The following is a 17268-nucleotide window of genomic DNA, read 5'->3' as shown; positions in this document are numbered from 1 at the left end:
TCCATCGTGACAGCGTTCCTGACGAATTTTATTCAATCCATCGGATATTGGACAGCATGAAATTCGTCTTTCTCCCTCAGTTATGAATGCTTTGTGTGAAAACACTGCTCGCGATCCTCCTCCACCGCCGCCGCTGCTGCTGCTGCTGTTGTGATGATGGAGAGGCGGTGCGTGTCAGAGCGGGGCGGCTAGAGGCCCAGCAAAGCCCCGCGCTGGATTTACAGCCCTAACCGAGCGACTGAACACCAACAGCGGATTACCTCACAACAACTCGTCGGTACATACCCACATTAGCTATACCCATAAACGTGAGATATCTGTTTATTAATTCATTGTTTGAATAACAACTCTGGTGGTCTTTAAAAAAATATGTGTCGTTTCAGAGTGTAATCGAATGAAGCGTTAATTGGCGAGATATTACAGCATATTTGATCTGAAAGTTATCGGGTTAGCTATAGCGGATTAACGTTAGCCTATAGCGGCTAGTGGGGCTAAAGGAATCAATATCTTATTGTTTAAAGAAATAAGCCGTCTTTAATGACTTAATTACACGCCAACCGATACTTCGTCTTATTTTGGAGTTTTTAAACTCTTTGACAAATGTAAATGCCAGTTTTTTTGTCTGGGATTGCTAGCTGGCTAATTATGTCAGGTAAATGAGCTTTCCAAATGTGTTTTTTGCTTTAATAAGCTATATTATGTTTATAATATGTGTTTCAATGGATTTAAATAATTCAATCATTTCTTATTATACATTTCAGTTTGTTTGTTGCTTATGAAACTCTTGTTTTGCGGTGTAGTAGTAAGCCGGTTTGTAGTAATGTTTCTGCTCTGTCATGATTCGGGTGTGTTTTTGACTAGTGGTTTCAAACTAATAAACTTAATATAATATTAAGCTATTGTAATAAGCTTATGTATATATAAATAGTTAATTTTAGCAAGTGTTTTTTGTCATTGTGGCTTAGTCTATTCATATGCAAGAATGATAAACCTCTTAATCGTATTATCTTCCCATCTCTGTCACTCTGAACACTGCTGGAGGTTTGTTGTTGTTGTTGGTAGTGTTGGCATGGGCATTGGTTGAGCTGTTTTTGCTAAACTGAGCAAGCTGGTCCACTTTTTCCACTAGACACTGAATTTTTGTCCTTCTTGCTGTTGTCACAGTATAATTTAGTGGATCTGATGAGAAGTTATAAAGCAAACGGATCAGATGGAGGTCTGAGCTATGATGGACATTTACTTTTACAAGTGGCCCTAACATCACAATAAGGTAAGCAGAAATACCAAATATTATGAAAATATTGATTCTTCTGTTTTTCTTTCTTTCTTTTTTTTTACTGTGAAGAGAGAAAAATGAAGCAATCAAAAGTGTGAGAGCATGAAGTGGTTACAACCGTGGCGGTACTAAGATTCACAAAGCTCTGTAATAAACATTTGCATGGTGTTTTACATGAACAAACTGGAAGAACTGCATAGGAGCATAGTCAGGACAAAGATCTGACGTGTTCATCTTGCATGGCCTAGTTTTAAAATCCAATAATTTCAGATCACACAATAACATGGTGAAAGGTGCTGTTTGTCAGACGAGTGAATCGCTTTCAGCAGTCTTACACCCAGGAGATGCATAAGTGTGTCTTTTTGTTGGCACATGTTTTCAAGGAAAAACGAGTCATCCTCTTCAGTAAGAACTGCCAAATGTTTTTGGCTCTATGTTATGTGGAAATATCGCTCCTCTCTCACAGAGTGATACATTTCTGTCATTGCTCGGTGAAGTTGGATTGTACTGAACTTCCTGTAAGCATGTTTTATTTTTATTAAGACTGATGTTAGCGATGTTACTGCATTAAATGACTCCGTTGTCTTCATGGTTTAGTACTAGTGTGTGTGTGTCTTTTAGGTACCATTCAAAAGTTTGGGGCTGGTAAGATATTTTAAATGTTTTTTTTTTTTGAAAGAAGTCTCTTATGCTCAACAAAGCTGCTTTTACTTGATACAAAAAACAGTGAAAACAGTAATATTGTAAAAAATATTATTACAGTTTTAAACAACGTTTTTTTGTTGTTGTTGTAATATATTTTGAAATGTAATGTATTTCTGTGATGTAAAGCTGAATTTTTTCAGCATCATTACGCCAGTCTTCAGTTTCACATGATCCTTCAGAAATCATTCTAATATGTCGATTTACTGCTCAAATTTATTTTCAATATTGAAAACAGTTGTGCTGCTTAATATGTTTGTGGAAACATCTTACAGACCCCAAACTAGTAGAGTATAACACAGGTTAATGAGTAGCATCACCATTGTTACATTCAAGTTTATTATGCTTGTTTGTGATCCATGTTCCTGTTTGTAACTGACTTTGTCTCTCTAGACCTAAGTTGTTTGTTGGAAATGCTGACTTGTTTATCTGAGGTGTAGTTTGCAATGCTGAACATTGTGTCTTATCTGTTGAGTTTATTAAACAGTGCATGATGTTAGACATGTTGCCAAAACAAACTTTATTTGTCCTGTTCCCCTTCAGGAGAAATAGCGGTTGGAGATTTTTTTTTCCCCTATTGAAGATTGTGAGGACTTCACATCATGCCTCCAAGACCCTCCTCGGGAGAACTATGGGGCATCCATTTGATGCCCCCCAGGATTCTGGTGGACTGTCTATTGCCCAATGGCATGATCCTGACACTAGAGTGCCTCCGGGAGGCCACTCTCATCACAATCAAACATGAACTGTTCAAGGAGGCTAGGAAGTACCCCCTCCACCACCTGCTGCAGGAGGAGACCTCCTATATTTTCGTCAGTGTAACGCAAGAGGCAGAGCGTGAGGAGTTCTACGATGAGACGAGAAGACTTTGTGACCTTCGGCTATTCCAGCCCTTCCTAAAGGTCATAGAACCTGTAGGGAACAGAGAGGAAAAAATCCTCAACAGAGAAATCGGTAAGACCACACATGGCATCTATATGCATCACCTGAAACAACTTAAAAGCTTTTCACTAATGACAGATTTAGCAAATTTCCCTAAATTCATTTTCCTGAAAAATGTGCACTACCATTCAAAAGTTTAGAGTTGGCAACATTTTATTAAACTGATCAAATTGACAGTAAAGACAATTATAATATTGCACATTTAAAATTAATGCTGTTCTTTTGAACTGTCCTTTTATCAAACAATACAAAACGTGTCATGGTTTCAACAAAAATATTAAGCAGCACAGCTGTTTGCAAAATTGATAGTAAGAAGAAATGTTTTTTTTTGAGAAGCAAATCAGCCTATTAAAATGATTTCTGAAGGATCATGTGACACTGAAGACTGAGGTAACGATGCTGATAATTCAGCTTTGCATCACAGCAATAAATTGTTTTTTAAAATGTATATAAAAAACAGTTATTAGTTATTTTAAATTTTAATGCTATTCATGATGTTACGGTTTGACTGTATTTTTACTGACCCTAAACTTTGAATAGTAGCGTTATTTGATTCAGGAGGTTATTCTCTCTTCTCTTCTGATGCTGTTCTAAGATGGTGTGTGTGTGTGTGTGTGTGTGTTTCAGGTTTTGCCATTGGCATGCCGGTGTGTGAGTTTGATTTAGTGAAGGATCCTGAGGTGCAAGATTTTAGGAGAAATATTCTTAATGTCTGCAAAGACTCAGTAGAGCTGCGAGATGCCAGTGGGCCACACAGCCGAGCGCTATACGTTTACCCTCCTAACGTGGAGTCTTCACCAGAGCTTCCAAAGCATATATATGGCAAATTAGACAAAGGTAGGCTTGTACTATTATTGGAATGTTTCTGATTTCAAGTTGTGGCATGTTGTCAGTTACAAAATACTGAGTGATACCTGTTCATGTAAATTCAAATTTTCTTCAAAGAGACAAACAATTTTTTTTTTGAGCTATGACGTTCTTAGTTCTTTTGAAGTGAGAACTTTCTAGGCACTTCTGCTTATGCATTACCAGTGTGATTTCTGTGGGCAGAGATTGCAGAACTCAACTGCAGAACAGTGCATTATGATTCTAGGTCCCTTCCTGGTATTATATATAAATTTACAATACGAAATGTATACATTAATCAGTGTTTTCCCTTTTTTATTTTAGACCAGTATTGTGTTGTGTCATGACTTGTATGTGAGCATCGAAAATAAGCTATTTGAATATACTGCCTTATGTAAAATTAACTTATTTTGAACCAATATATATTAGAAAAATTACGTTAAAATGTCTTAGCAAATATTTTTTCATTATTTTTCAGTGGATTAAAATGCATTAGAATAAAGTAATTAAATATAATTTTAAGAAAATATAGATTAATTAAAATATTTAAAGTATAATCAATGATTTTATATTTTATATAAATTGTTTGTTACCATGCTAGTCTTATGCTAGCACATTATTGAAGAGGTACTTTAAAAAATATTTGTGCATGTTGCATGTACATTGGTTAATTGTGCTGCCCAACTGCTTGCTAGGCTTTGATTGTGTGTTTATTATTACACACTGACGGACCAGTCGACACTATTGGCTGTGGTAATAGACAGCATGTCACAAATACTGCACATTGATTCTGGGGTTGGAAATGACATGGAATGTTTCTTTTTATGGGTTGTAGTCAATAGTCATCTTCAAAGTGTCAAGACTTTCCTGGAATTTTTGTGTTGCAGCCATTCTGTTTTCTTTTACGTAGATGGGCTTGTGTTGTAGTAGAAGTAGTCAGAAGCATGTGATGCTTGTTTTTGATTTTGCCCTCTGTTTCCTCTTAGCCTGGAGGAATGTATGCACAACTACTCCATTACATTAATTCCCTGACAACTTCATCGGGATGTGTTCAGCATTCAGCTTTTCTTTTTTACACACTCAGTTGCCATGTGGGATTAATTGTTTGTTCTCACATGCTTGATGCCTGAAGGAATCAATTCAATAATGCTGTTCCTGTTAACGCTCCAATCTTCTTATTTGTGTTCTAGGTCAAATCATTGTGGTTATCTGGGTGATTGTTTCTCCCAACAACGACAAGCAAAAGTACACACTTAAGATCAATCACGACTGCGTACCTGAGCAGGTGATCGCCGAAGCCATCAGGAAGAAGACAAGGAGCATGCTGCTGTCAGCCGAACAGCTAAAGATGTGCGTGCAAGAATATCAGGGCAAATACATCCTGAAAGTCTGTGGCTGTGACGAGTATCTGTTGGAAAAGTACCCCATCAGTCAGTACAAGGTATTTAGGGAATTTCAGCCTCACTAAAGTACCTCAAAAGCGCACAATTGCATACGTGTTCTTGAATAATCATCTGTTATTCAGTGAATGAATGCAGCTTTTGCATTACTTTTTTTTTTTTAGTTCTCATGCTGCTTTTATCCAATACATATTTATGGTTTGGGCACTGATTAATTAGCCATCTGAAATGTCTTGTCGTCTGAGATTTTTCAGGGTTTTGGCACTGGTCATTTGTTTGTTTCAGGCTTTCATTATCTCAAAACCTGCCAGTACGCAGAATGCTAATGAGTAGTCTCAGAATCCGGCTGCATTTGAAGTTTTGTATTATCCCAACAAAAACTACTGCCAAAATTAGAGTTGAGGACACTAAAATAGCTCTGGACATTCTGTATGACTTAACGGTAAATGAGATGTGCTGATTATGTGGGTTTATGAACTAAATCTCTCTCTGTTTCTCATTCTTTCAGTATGTACGGAGTTGCATTATGCTGGCTCGGTTGCCAAACCTCATGCTTATGTCCAAGGACAGTCTTTACTCTCAGCTGCCTATGGATAACTTCACCATGCCCTCCTACGCCCGACGGATCTCGACCGCCACACCTTACATGAACGGAGAGGCCTCCACCAAATCACTCTGGACCATTAACAGTACTCTAAGGATACGGGTCCTCTGCGCCACATACGTTAATGTGAATATTCGGGACATTGACAAGGTGCTTAGCTGATGTCTTTTCGTATTCTGAAAGTCTTTTATTATACAAAGAGCATGGGAAGTGTTTGGTAAGATAGCAGAAGTTTGACATTGTGAAAGAACAGGAAGCTGTTGGTGTGTTTCTTTTAATAATTGATTGACCTTTCTGCTCTAGCGTTTTCTTGAGGCTGTTTGCTCATAGGTTTTTACCTTTTTGTATCAGATTTATGTGCGGACAGGGATCTACCATGGTGGAGAACAGTTGTGTGATAATGTCAACACACAGCGCGTGCCGTGTTCAAACCCAAGGTACTATGTGATCACTTGTCCTATCTGATAAAACTGTTGATTCATTACTGAGAGAAAGTGTCTGCAAAACTGAAATAGGCTTCCATACGTCTTTGTAATGTAGTAAAAACCAAGGTGAACCGAAGTATGCAGATGTGCTATGTTGGCTTCAAATGTCAAACGAGTCTGCATTCTTTCCAAAACGAAGTGTCATTTTTCTTGGTAATCACTGTGACACAGAAACACCCCACCTTGTCTCATTTCAAGATATCCCCCTCATTTATGCTAAATTCACTGCAGAATGTGTGAGTGGCATTGTACCACTCATGTAAACCAATAGGTCCTTGCTGTCAGTGGGTAAATAGATTTACCTCAGTCTAGTAGGACCTGGCCTCATGATTATGATAATTAGTCATATTCATTTCACCCGTATGCCAGTGATTGCCCTCAGTGCACCAGAGGTTGCCAGACAGACCCCTGATGTCATGCTTTATATTATGACTTCTAAAAGTGTTAGACATTTGAAATACAGAATGATACATTTAAAAAATGTACAACATGCTGACATTATCTCTGTTTCCAGGTGGAACGAGTGGCTGACCTATGACATGTACATTCCCGACATCCCCCGGGCGGCTCGCCTCTGTCTCTCCATCTGCTCTGTGAAAGGAAGGAAGGGGGCAAAAGAGGTAATGACTTGCTTTTCTGTAAAAGCAAGTCAAACGCTGCGGCTTGTTTGCAAGTAGACGAATGCACACGCATTGAATGGGTGTCAAAGACTGAGATGGAAGAGAAGAAATTGTTAAAAACTAAAATGACTACAATTAAAACTAAAAGGTATATAAGTAAATAGAAATGACAAAAAGCCCATCACAAAATAACTACTGAAAAAAATTATGAAATCTAAAAATAAAAGCCATGTCATAATATTAATGGTATATAAATTACACTAAAATAACTCTGTATTTAAGACTACTCCTACCACACCCTTGAGAGAATGCAGTTCAGAATGGTTATTTACAGTGTTTTAATAGTGCTTGCTTCAGAAATGAATGTTTAAATATTCTTCTACAGGAGCACTGTCCACTGGCTTGGGGAAATGTCAACCTGTTTGACTATACACACACACTGGTCTCAGGAAAGATGGCACTGAATCTGTGGCCAGTACCACACGGCCTAGAAGACCTCCTCAACCCTATTGGGGTCACGGGCTCCAACCCTAATAAGGTTTCCTCTCTTGCATAACCTCTTTGAGCACTAAACCAGTTTAATAAGCTCTAATACGATTCATCTGTGTCGTCTAATCTGAGGTGACATGGTTAATCAAGAGTTTACCATCTAAATCTGTTTATTTAGTGTTGTGTTTAATAATTGAATTGGTTATTTTTTTACTTCCAAGGAAAATCTTAGTCTAATGGCCTTAATACAGAATTCAGTAGTGTAATGGGTTAGATTCTAAAACTGTATTAGTTGTTAGTAAAGTGTTATTTAGTTACTAGAGTTTGGCTGTATTTTTCATTTATGTATTTATGTTATTTTGCTCTAGGAAACCCCATGTCTAGAGCTGGAGTTTGACCACTTCAGCTCACCAGTTAAGTACCCTGACATGGCCACGATTGAGGATCACGCTAACTGGATAATATCCAGGGAGATGGGATACAATTACTGCCAGTCTGGACAGGTGAGCTTACAGACACACATCCTAATTAATTAATTATAGTGACACACTTCCCGCTGCTATTAATACCTTTTACAAGCCTGTGGAGCATGAGAAACATCTCTGCCATTGTCTACGGCACCTCATGAGTCATTATTTCAATTATTAATTATCATTTTTGTAATTTTGTAATATAGCTCAGCAGTGACCATAATTTATTATTATTATTTTATATATATATATATGTCCTGGACATTTACTTAATTTCTCAAAAAATGTTGTTGTTTCATCTCTGATTCCTCATTTTGAACTACTGCTTTCTTGTTAAAAATAACTGATGCATCACTTCTACATAACCAGACAGTGTTGTTTAATTATAACAGAGGTCATTTTAGGTCTGATCAAAATAGTCAAAATAATATTAGTGTGAAATATAAAAATAACTGTCATTTTCAGTCTTCATTGTCACATGATATAAAATAAAAGGGGGAAGAAAATGTCAGATATTTGTAAATATTGGGATATTTTAAATATTAATTAGTAATTGTTAACCTTGGGTAATTTGGGTTCCTTTCCATTCGTTCTCTGTTTATTAATTGGGTTTCTCGTCTAACTAACAGAGCAGCAGACTGGCCCGAGACCATGCCATGACGGAGGCAGATATAGAGCAACTTCGTCAGCTGAGCAACAGGGACCCACTTTCTGAGATCACTGAGCAGGAAAAAGACTTCTTATGGAGACACAGGTAGTCCAACGCCCTCTCCTCATAAGCTCTCCTCATTTTGTTGTTCATTGGCACAAAAGTAAATGTATTTTTTTTTTTAAGTTTTTTAAAACAGTATTTGTGTTTTCTACTCTAGGCAGTATTGTGTAAATATTCCAGAAATCCTGCCAAAGATTCTCCTGGCAGTGAAATGGAATTCCAGGGATGAAGTTGCACAGATGTATTGTCTTCTTAAAGACTGGCCCGCAATAAAGCCGGAACAAGCCATGGAGTTGCTTGACTGTAACTATCCTGATCCAATGATCCGAGACTTTGCAGTTCGGTGCCTTGAGAAGTATCTGACTGATGACAAACTCTCGCAGTACCTCATTCAGCTGGTTCAGGTAAAACCATTTAATATATTCAGTTATTGATTATAAATGTACTTATTGTGTTTACTTTAGGGCTGCCCTCGACTAAGGATTTTTCTGGTCGACTAGTAGTCGTTCATTTTAAGCATTAGTCGACTAATTGCAGGTTTATTAATGAACCATTTAAATCATTATAATGAGCCTTTAATTGACTATATAGCCTAATAAGCGCTCAAGCACATGCATAAAGCCTGCCACAGCACACCGGCAGAAGTATCAATTATGATACTATGTCAGGGAAAAACAGTAAGAAGACTGCACTAACGTTTTAATAATTTGATAAACTTGTGCTTTATTTGTTTTCTGTTTAAGAGATGAAGCTGGCGACACCGACTCGTCATCTTCACAGTAGTGGATGCGCATGTATGCATGTTTCATACAGATAAATAATTTGAGAATATTTGTTTTACATTTTAATTGGTTAATTTGAAAGTAGTCGTTTCACTCTCTATAGATAGGCTTTATTTTTTATGTTTATAAGGCAAAGATACACTCAGAGTTTCATTTTCAAGTTCACAGACTGCAGAAAGCTTTGCTTTCATTATTTTACAAAAGCACAATATTTTGCTGTAGAGTCTTTACAGATTTTAAAGATGTGTTACTTTTATCTGTATGACCAAAAATGACGGAGTAATTTAAGAGTAAGTGTGCCTCCCTCTGTCCTGCAGTGAGCGCTCTTCTACACTACACACAGACAATTCAATAGCGCACATTACTCTCGGTTAACATTAGACTGAGCGGCCATGTAAAGTTGCTAATACTTGCATATTTCAGATGATAAGCCATATTTGCGGTTGATGAATGAAAGGCGTTTGGATGTCCTGCCTGATGTACTGTAATACCATAGACTAGCCGTTAAAGATCTGTCCATCACGGACTGCGAGACTTTGTCTGTGGAGTTTTAATTTGTTCTTTTTCTGTGACTTAGCAACTTAATAAAACTTCTAAAAATCTAAAGATTAGTCGGCTATTATGGGGCAGCCCTAGTTTACTTGTTGATTTTTTTTTTTATATTTTACTTTTCATTTGTTTAAGGTTTTAAAGTATGAGCAGTATCTTGATAATCCACTGGTGCGATTTCTGCTGAAAAAAGCTCTTACCAACCAGAGGATTGGGCACTTCTTCTTTTGGCATTTGAAGTAAGTAGTTTCCTCTTTTTGTTTTTCTGTCAGGTTTTTCCATATGCTGACCTAAATATCCTGATGTTTTTGAAGCTCCAAATGAAGTTAAACTGTAACCTATCTTTTTGGGTTGCAGGTCAGAAATGCACAATAAAACAGTTAGTCAACGGTTTGGTCTGCTGCTGGAGTCGTACTGTCGGGCATGTGGCATGTACCTGAAGCACCTGAGCAGACAGGTGGAAGCCATGGAGAAGCTCATCAACCTCACAGACATTCTCAAACAGGAGAAGAAGGATGAAACTCAGAAGGTAAACTCAGCCTTTGACCTTCTCGCCTCACCCATAAGTAGACAGGTGAATGAGCACGTGAGGTTATATTAGGAGACTCCTTACGCACACTGCAAACGAAACCGTAGCTGTTGGATTAGATTTACAGAGGATACTACATCCACTCTGTGAGGTGATCCTTTAAAAGCACTCAGGCATTACCTTAAATATCCCACTCAATGTTGTTAACGTAATGTACTTGAGCTTAAAGTTTATTGGTCAATTAAGTTGTTTTGCGATTGCTGGGAAAAACCTGGATCAGGTTTGAGGAGGCCAATGGCTTGTCTGTGCTTCAGTGTGAGAAACTCCTCATTATGGGGGGCTCAAATGTGATACTCATTATTTGATGATTGAAAAATAATTTAAACAATTATTAAATGTACTATAGACATATGAAAAAAAAAAATGATTGAAATTAATTAAAACAATCAAATTAGCAGCTGTTAGCATGTTGATAAATGGATTAAAAAATCTGCAGTTTGATAAAAAAAATTTGCAGAGATAAGTAAATGAAAATTAAACATCAATGGAAACACAACTCGAAACACAACTTTATTATTTGTTTTTACCATGAAAGTAGCCTAAGATTCTGACATGGCGTTTAATAAAAATATACTACTACTACTAAAATGTAGTAGTAATTAATATGGAAAAAAGTTATCAAAATTAAAAGTAATTTTTAATATATGATAAAATAATGGATAAATACATTTTTATTTTTCATTTAATTTTATTGCACCTGTCTCTTGGTGTAGTAGGAAATCAATAATAGGGCAGTAGGTAATTGAATAATAAATTATAAAAAAATTAATGAAAATCATTAATTGAGGTCATTAATTTCCCTAATGTTGACCTTAGAAAAATATTTTTTTGTGTATTTGTTTCGGTTTTTCAGGTGCAAATGAAGTTCCTGGTGGAGCAGATGAGACGACCGGACTACATGGATGCACTCCAAAATTTCACCTCTCCACTCAACCCTGCCCACCAGCTGGGTAACCTACGGTCAGTACCAACCTGTGCAGCATTTACAGCTGAGAGAAGCTATTTTCACTTAGCAGGGGTAGCACATGGCGGTTTTACTACAACATTGATTAACCGTGGCAGGATGTTATAAAATCTGTGCTGTTCTTTTGAACGTACTGTTCATAAAAGAAAGAGAAAAAAATCAGTTTCCACAAAAAATAGTAAGCAGAACCACTGTTTTCAACATTTATAATAAGAAATGTTTCACAAGCAGCAAATAAGCATATTAATGATTTCTGAAGGATCATGTGACACTGAAGACTGGAGTAATGATGTTTAAATTTAGCCTTGCATTACAGGAATAAAGAATATTTTTGAAATTGTAGTAGTATTTCACAATGTTAGTTTTTTTTTAACTCTATTTTTTGATCAGATAAAATCAGCCTTGGTGAGCACAAGAGACTTATCTCTCTCTCAAAAAAAAAAAAAAAAATCATACGCTTTATTTCTAACTTAGTTTTTCTGTTTGCATGGTAGACTTGAAGACTGCAGAATCATGTCCTCTGCCAAGAGACCGCTCTGGCTGAACTGGGAAAATCCTGACATCATGTCCGAACTTCTCTTCCAAAACAATGAGATCATCTTCAAAAACGGGGATGGTAAGATTTTTATTCTCTTTTTCTTTTTCACTTTAGTATCAATTGTCTCTTTTTTATGGTAAAAAAACGAAACCTTTTCCATTCCTTAGACCTGCGGCAAGACATGTTGACCCTTCAGATCATTAGAATAATGGAGAACATCTGGCAAAATCAGGGGCTGGACTTGAGGTAAGTGGGCGAAGTGTGAAACATCTTGCCTGGTAACCAAAAACATTGTTCAGCCTAATAAATAGTAGTTAACCAGATAGCAATGTTAAGTTGTTCTTAGTTTCCTGCAGCCAAGATGTAATTAAGATGCAATATTTTGTATTAACTCAAATTTTTGGTATCCCAGAATGCTCCCCTATGGCTGCTTGTCTATTGGAGACTGCGTGGGTCTCATCGAGGTAGTGAGAAGTTCCCACACCATCATGCAGATTCAATGTAAAGGAGGTCTAAAAGGGGCGCTGCAGTTTAACAGTACAACACTGCATCAGTGGCTAAAGGACAAGAACAGGGGCGAGATGTGAGTGGCGATTATTATTATAATTATAATTCTTTTTGTTAATACTTTCACCATTTAAATTCAAAATAAGTGTTCAATGCACAATTCAAATATAAAATAACAAAATGATCTGTGTTAATAGGTACGACATGGCCATCGACTTGTTTACACGATCCTGCGCTGGCTATTGTGTGGCCACTTTCATTCTGGGCATCGGTGACAGACACAACAGTAACATCATGGTGAAGGATGATGGGCAGGTATGAACCTGATCTTTAGAAGCCTTAATGCAATTGAAACAGTCAGTCATTATCAATATTCTCATATTGACCTTTTGCTTATGTCCCTGCAGCTGTTTCATATAGATTTTGGTCACTTTTTGGACCACAAGAAGAAGAAGTTTGGCTATAAGCGAGAGCGAGTGCCGTTCGTCTTAACTCAAGACTTCTTAATTGTGATCAGCAAAGGAGGAACCCAAGAGTGCACTAAAACCAGAGAGTTTGAGAGGTGTGTATGAGCATGTTGGAAGCATTGCCAATTATTTTCCAGTGTGAGCTTAACAGAAACAAATCCTTTGTGTTTCAACATTAACATAGTAATTGGCAGGCAGCTAGCTATCTGAGACAATTAGAGATTGAGTTGAACAATAGAGGCTTTCAAATGGGTCTCTCGGGCTTCCATCCCAGCAGCCTTTCCTCCTCCAACAATACTCTGACAGCCAGCCGGCTGCCAAGTTTCCTGCCTCTTCTCCAGACTTCCGCTTTCTAACAAATCTCCGCTTTAGTCCGGACTCAAAGGAGGCTTCAAAAAAGCTGGATTTGTTCTCGATCACTGTGTCAGAGGAGTAGACGTCCATGTTTCCACTTGCAAAAACTAAACCACTGGTGAAATGGTCTCTGGTGGAAGGACAGGATTTGAGTTCAGCTTCAAAAAAAGGTTTTGAGCTCATCTCAATAGTGTTTTTAAGCATAAAAAAAGCATATTAAGGAACATTTCAATGTTTTCTCCTTTTAGAATTTTGCCAACTTAAATTTAGTAGCTTTATCTGTAGAGCACTGCAGGAGTGATGTAATTTTGTAGGCCAACACGGAAGTAAGAATCACTCCCCGACAAAAATCAAAAAGGATATTTTTTTATTAACATTGGGATTGCTGCAGAAAAATAGCTCTGTGTCTAACAAAAGTTTACGATTCTTACATGTTTATCAAGATTATCTTTACAAATGAACACAATGTTGATGCTTTATTGCAATCACAAAAAATAAAAAGCTAAGCTTTCAGTTTTTATTTCAAATCTTGAAGTTGCAAAGCCTGAGTTAGTATCGTTTACAAGGGCATTTTAGCAACTGGCTTTTCCAAGAAAGCTTTTAAGAAATCACTAAAGTATTTTAATTTGTAGAATAAAATTTTGAGTATTGAGCATGTTAACTTATTTCAGGCATTTAACCAAAAACCTATTCAAAAAAACCCATTACTGCTTTCAGAGTTTGGGACTTTCTTTAGATGCAGCAGGGAAGCTGAACATCTCACTGTCTCCCCCTACAGGTTCCAGGAGATGTGCTACAAGGCTTACTTGGCTATCAGACAGCATGCCAACCTTTTCATAAATCTCTTCTCCATGATGCTGGGCTCAGGCATGCCAGAGCTGCAGTCCTTTGATGACATCGCTTACATCAGAAAGACCCTGGCGTTGGACAAAACTGAGCAGGAGGCCCTAGACTATTTCATGAAGCAAATGAATGACGCTCACCATGGTGGATGGACCACAAAGATGGACTGGATCTTTCACACCATCCGACACCACGCCCAAAACTGAGCCGACACAGATCCCAGCCCACTGGTGGAATTTGGGGCCGGATAACAGGCAGAAACAAGACCCTTTTTTTCGGACGCACTGCCTGATTCATGCCATGGAGAATCATAGCACCCAAACCTCATGTACAAATGACCTTCAGAGCACTAAAACAACCTGGAAGGATGTAATTTTATGTCCTCTTGTTTATTTTTCTTTTCCCCATGTGAGGCATCTCTTGCCTATCATCGTCCGGAATGGTTGTACGTTATAGCTGTAGTTTTGTCCCGGTTTTTTTCTCTCTCCACTTTGTGCTGCTCTTTTCCTGGAGAGTCAATTCTTCTTATTAGTATATATTATTTTTTTTTTCAGTGGAAAACAAATCATTGAAGACAAAAAAAAAAACAAGTTCTGCACTCTTCAGGAGCTTTTGTGGGGATGTTCATGTCTTCCTGTTTAAAACTACAAATGCCTTCTAATATGCACGGAACCTCTGAGAACACTAGAAAAACAGGGTATGAAACTTTCTGGTCTGCTACCTGGCCTTTCCTCTCAAAACCAACACTAACCCCCCCGAAAGGCAGCCCGAGGCGTAGCAGTATGAATCTGATGGTGCTGATTTTCGGAATTGCGCTCCTGTTCTTTGAGTTCTGTTGGTTTGTAATAGATGGATGATAAGGTTTCGTTCTCTTTTCTTCCTTATATGCACAGCGAGCTAAAATGATAGCCTGAATACCTTATTATGCACTGGACGTGAATATTTTTATTTCCTTTTTATTACGAACTCACATTTTGGCCTCTAAAGAGTAGCACCACATGAGTCTCGTACTCCTTATACAGACGTTTCAGAGACATCGGTAATGACATGGTTTGTGTTCTCAATATGCACGTAACGCACTACACAATAACAGCACAGGTTTCATGACAGAAATAACTAGAACTATGAATTAGGGTTACGTTATTGGTATTTTGATGGCCAGTACTGATGGTGATAAGTAAATGAGTGCTGATTTCCGGTGTTTTACTTTACACACTATTTACCCAGAATATTGAGTTTGAAGCATTTAAGCAATGTTTATTTTTGACAAGGTTGGCAGTCAGTGGCCGATATATATCAGTTTATCACTAATCAGGACATATATTTTAATTTTTATTCCTTACAGATCAATGATGTTTTTTTCCAGTGTGCAAAACATCATGGTAATCCAGGATATCTGCTCTATGTTCTGTGGTTGTCCGGTGCGATTGAGCAGGGTAGATGATAGATTGTCCTACCAGATGCCCTGGCAGCGTGCAGATATGAAGCCTTAATACCCTTGCATAGTATGAATTGATATTCTTCTTCATGTGCCCTTGCATGCCACAGGAAAGCAAACACTTGCATTGACGCAGAGCAGTTACGAAAGAACAAAATAGCTTTTTCTCTCCTTCAGTTGAGTAGCTGGATCTCTGGCTACTGTATTTCACTACGCTAAAGCTGGCAAGACCTTTTCTGTTCGCCTGACTCGTAGTTATGGTGTGATGCCTTAAAGGGATAGTCCACTAAAAAATTATTTATTGTTAAGGTTGATAACAAAACAGTTTCGGTTCCTATTGATTTTCATAGAATGGGCAAAAATACACTGAAAGTCAAGGGAAACTGAAACTGCATTGTGCAAAATATCTTCTTTTGTTTGAAGAAAGTCAGTCATACAGATTTTGGATGACATAAGGGTCATTTTGGGGTTGACTATTTCTTTAAGAACGATGGTGCTATGTAGTTTAACATAGAAAGATTCTGTAGGCGAAATGGATGTTTTAGACGGTGAAATGGCTTTTAGATGCTTCAAATAGATGACAGTGGTAAAATATCATTTACCGATGACACTACAGTACAGTGCATTATAATAACTACAGATACATTTGCATACATACATGCGCATATATATATAGACACATTCTGTTCCCCCTCATTGTCTCTCTCTCTCTTTTTTTTTTTCCATTAGTGCAGACAATGTTCAGTGAATGTTTTGTGGTGCAGGATGTCTCGAATGTGGCGTTACAGGGCTGAGCAAACTAGAGAAAAATAAAATAAAGTTTTTTTTTTTTTAATTTGACATTTTCAAATGAACTTACTAATGATCACCATTTTGAGTCAGGTTAAGTGCCTTGTTTGGGGCCGTAATGGCAGTGTTACGCTCGAGCTGCTCGCTTCGCCTGTTGGATTAGCAGCTTTTTGGATCACTTTAACAGGTCCAATCCAAACAAATAATCACACATTTAAAGAGAAAGTTCACCAAATAAAACATTTACTCACCCTCATGTCGTTCCAAACCTGTCTTTCTTTTTTCTGCAGAAAACTTTTCGATTTTTCGAAGAGCCCAATCGACTTATATTGAAAAACAGACATTTTTCTAAATAGATTACATGTTTGGAGTGACATGACGGTGAGGTAGTTGTCTTTTTAGAGTGAACTATCTCATTGGACACAGGTCCAGATTTTCTCTGTCTATCTCTCCTCGGCTCTTGTCGGTAAATCCCTTGTTGTGTTTTTGCATTACTTTAAAGCTGTGAAAATGTACATTTACTAATGAGGTGCAGTCGTGCTATTTAAATGGTTATATGTCTACTGGCAGGAAACCCCTGAGCACTATTTTTCTCACCGTTTTATGTACATTGTGTTTTCCTCAAAAGGAAAGTTGGTGATCATACTTGCAAAACCACCTGAGATATTAATGATCAGAGGAAAATCTGATTGATCTCCGTAGGAAAAACTGAAGGAAACAACACATGCTCATTACCATTTTACAGTCTGACGAGGTCTTTGCAGAGCTGAAATTCGGCAACATCTAACAATGCAATCATTGTTTTTCTACTGTTTTTAAGTTTAAAATGGTGTCCTAATACTTCCTATTGTAGTATTCCACATTTATGCATTTTTTTTTTTTTGTAAACGTTGTAATTCTTA

General features: G+C 37.5%; 1 protein-coding gene across 1 annotated transcript; it reads left to right on the top strand.

Annotated features, from left to right (window-relative positions):
- Positions 1-142: 142 nt before the first annotated feature.
- Positions 143-14479, top strand: LOC132126728 (phosphatidylinositol 4,5-bisphosphate 3-kinase catalytic subunit alpha isoform). The gene is made up of 21 exons (XM_059538182.1): positions 143-277; positions 1165-1270; positions 2522-2932; positions 3548-3757; positions 4957-5207; positions 5675-5920; positions 6122-6207; positions 6770-6875; positions 7261-7413; positions 7733-7867; positions 8464-8588; positions 8704-8950; positions 10013-10116; positions 10235-10406; positions 11320-11426; positions 11925-12046; positions 12136-12214; positions 12381-12551; positions 12673-12790; positions 12883-13037; positions 14075-14479. The coding sequence occupies exons 3-21, from the start codon at positions 2581-2583 to the stop codon at positions 14343-14345; spliced, it is 3210 nt and encodes a 1069-aa protein (XP_059394165.1). The 5' UTR covers positions 143-277; positions 1165-1270; positions 2522-2580; the 3' UTR covers positions 14346-14479.
- The last annotated feature ends 2789 nt before the right edge of the window (positions 14480-17268 follow it).

The sequence above is a fragment of the Carassius carassius genome, chromosome 44, assembly GCF_963082965.1.
Source record: "Carassius carassius chromosome 44, fCarCar2.1, whole genome shotgun sequence".
NCBI lineage: Eukaryota > Metazoa > Chordata > Actinopteri > Cypriniformes > Cyprinidae > Carassius > Carassius carassius.
This window is presented reverse-complemented; position numbering and strand designations above follow the sequence as displayed.

Coding starts and splice junctions, on each gene's coding strand:
- LOC132126728 (XM_059538182.1), top strand. CDS start 2,581: ATGCCTCCAAGACCCTCCTCGGGAGAACTATGGGGCATCCATTTGATG. Junction 10,117..10,234: donor TTCTTCTTTTGGCATTTGAA/GTAAGTAGTTTC, acceptor TTTGGGTTGCAG/GTCAGAAATGCACAATAAAA. Junction 11,427..11,924: donor CACCAGCTGGGTAACCTACG/GTCAGTACCAAC, acceptor TTTGCATGGTAG/ACTTGAAGACTGCAGAATCA.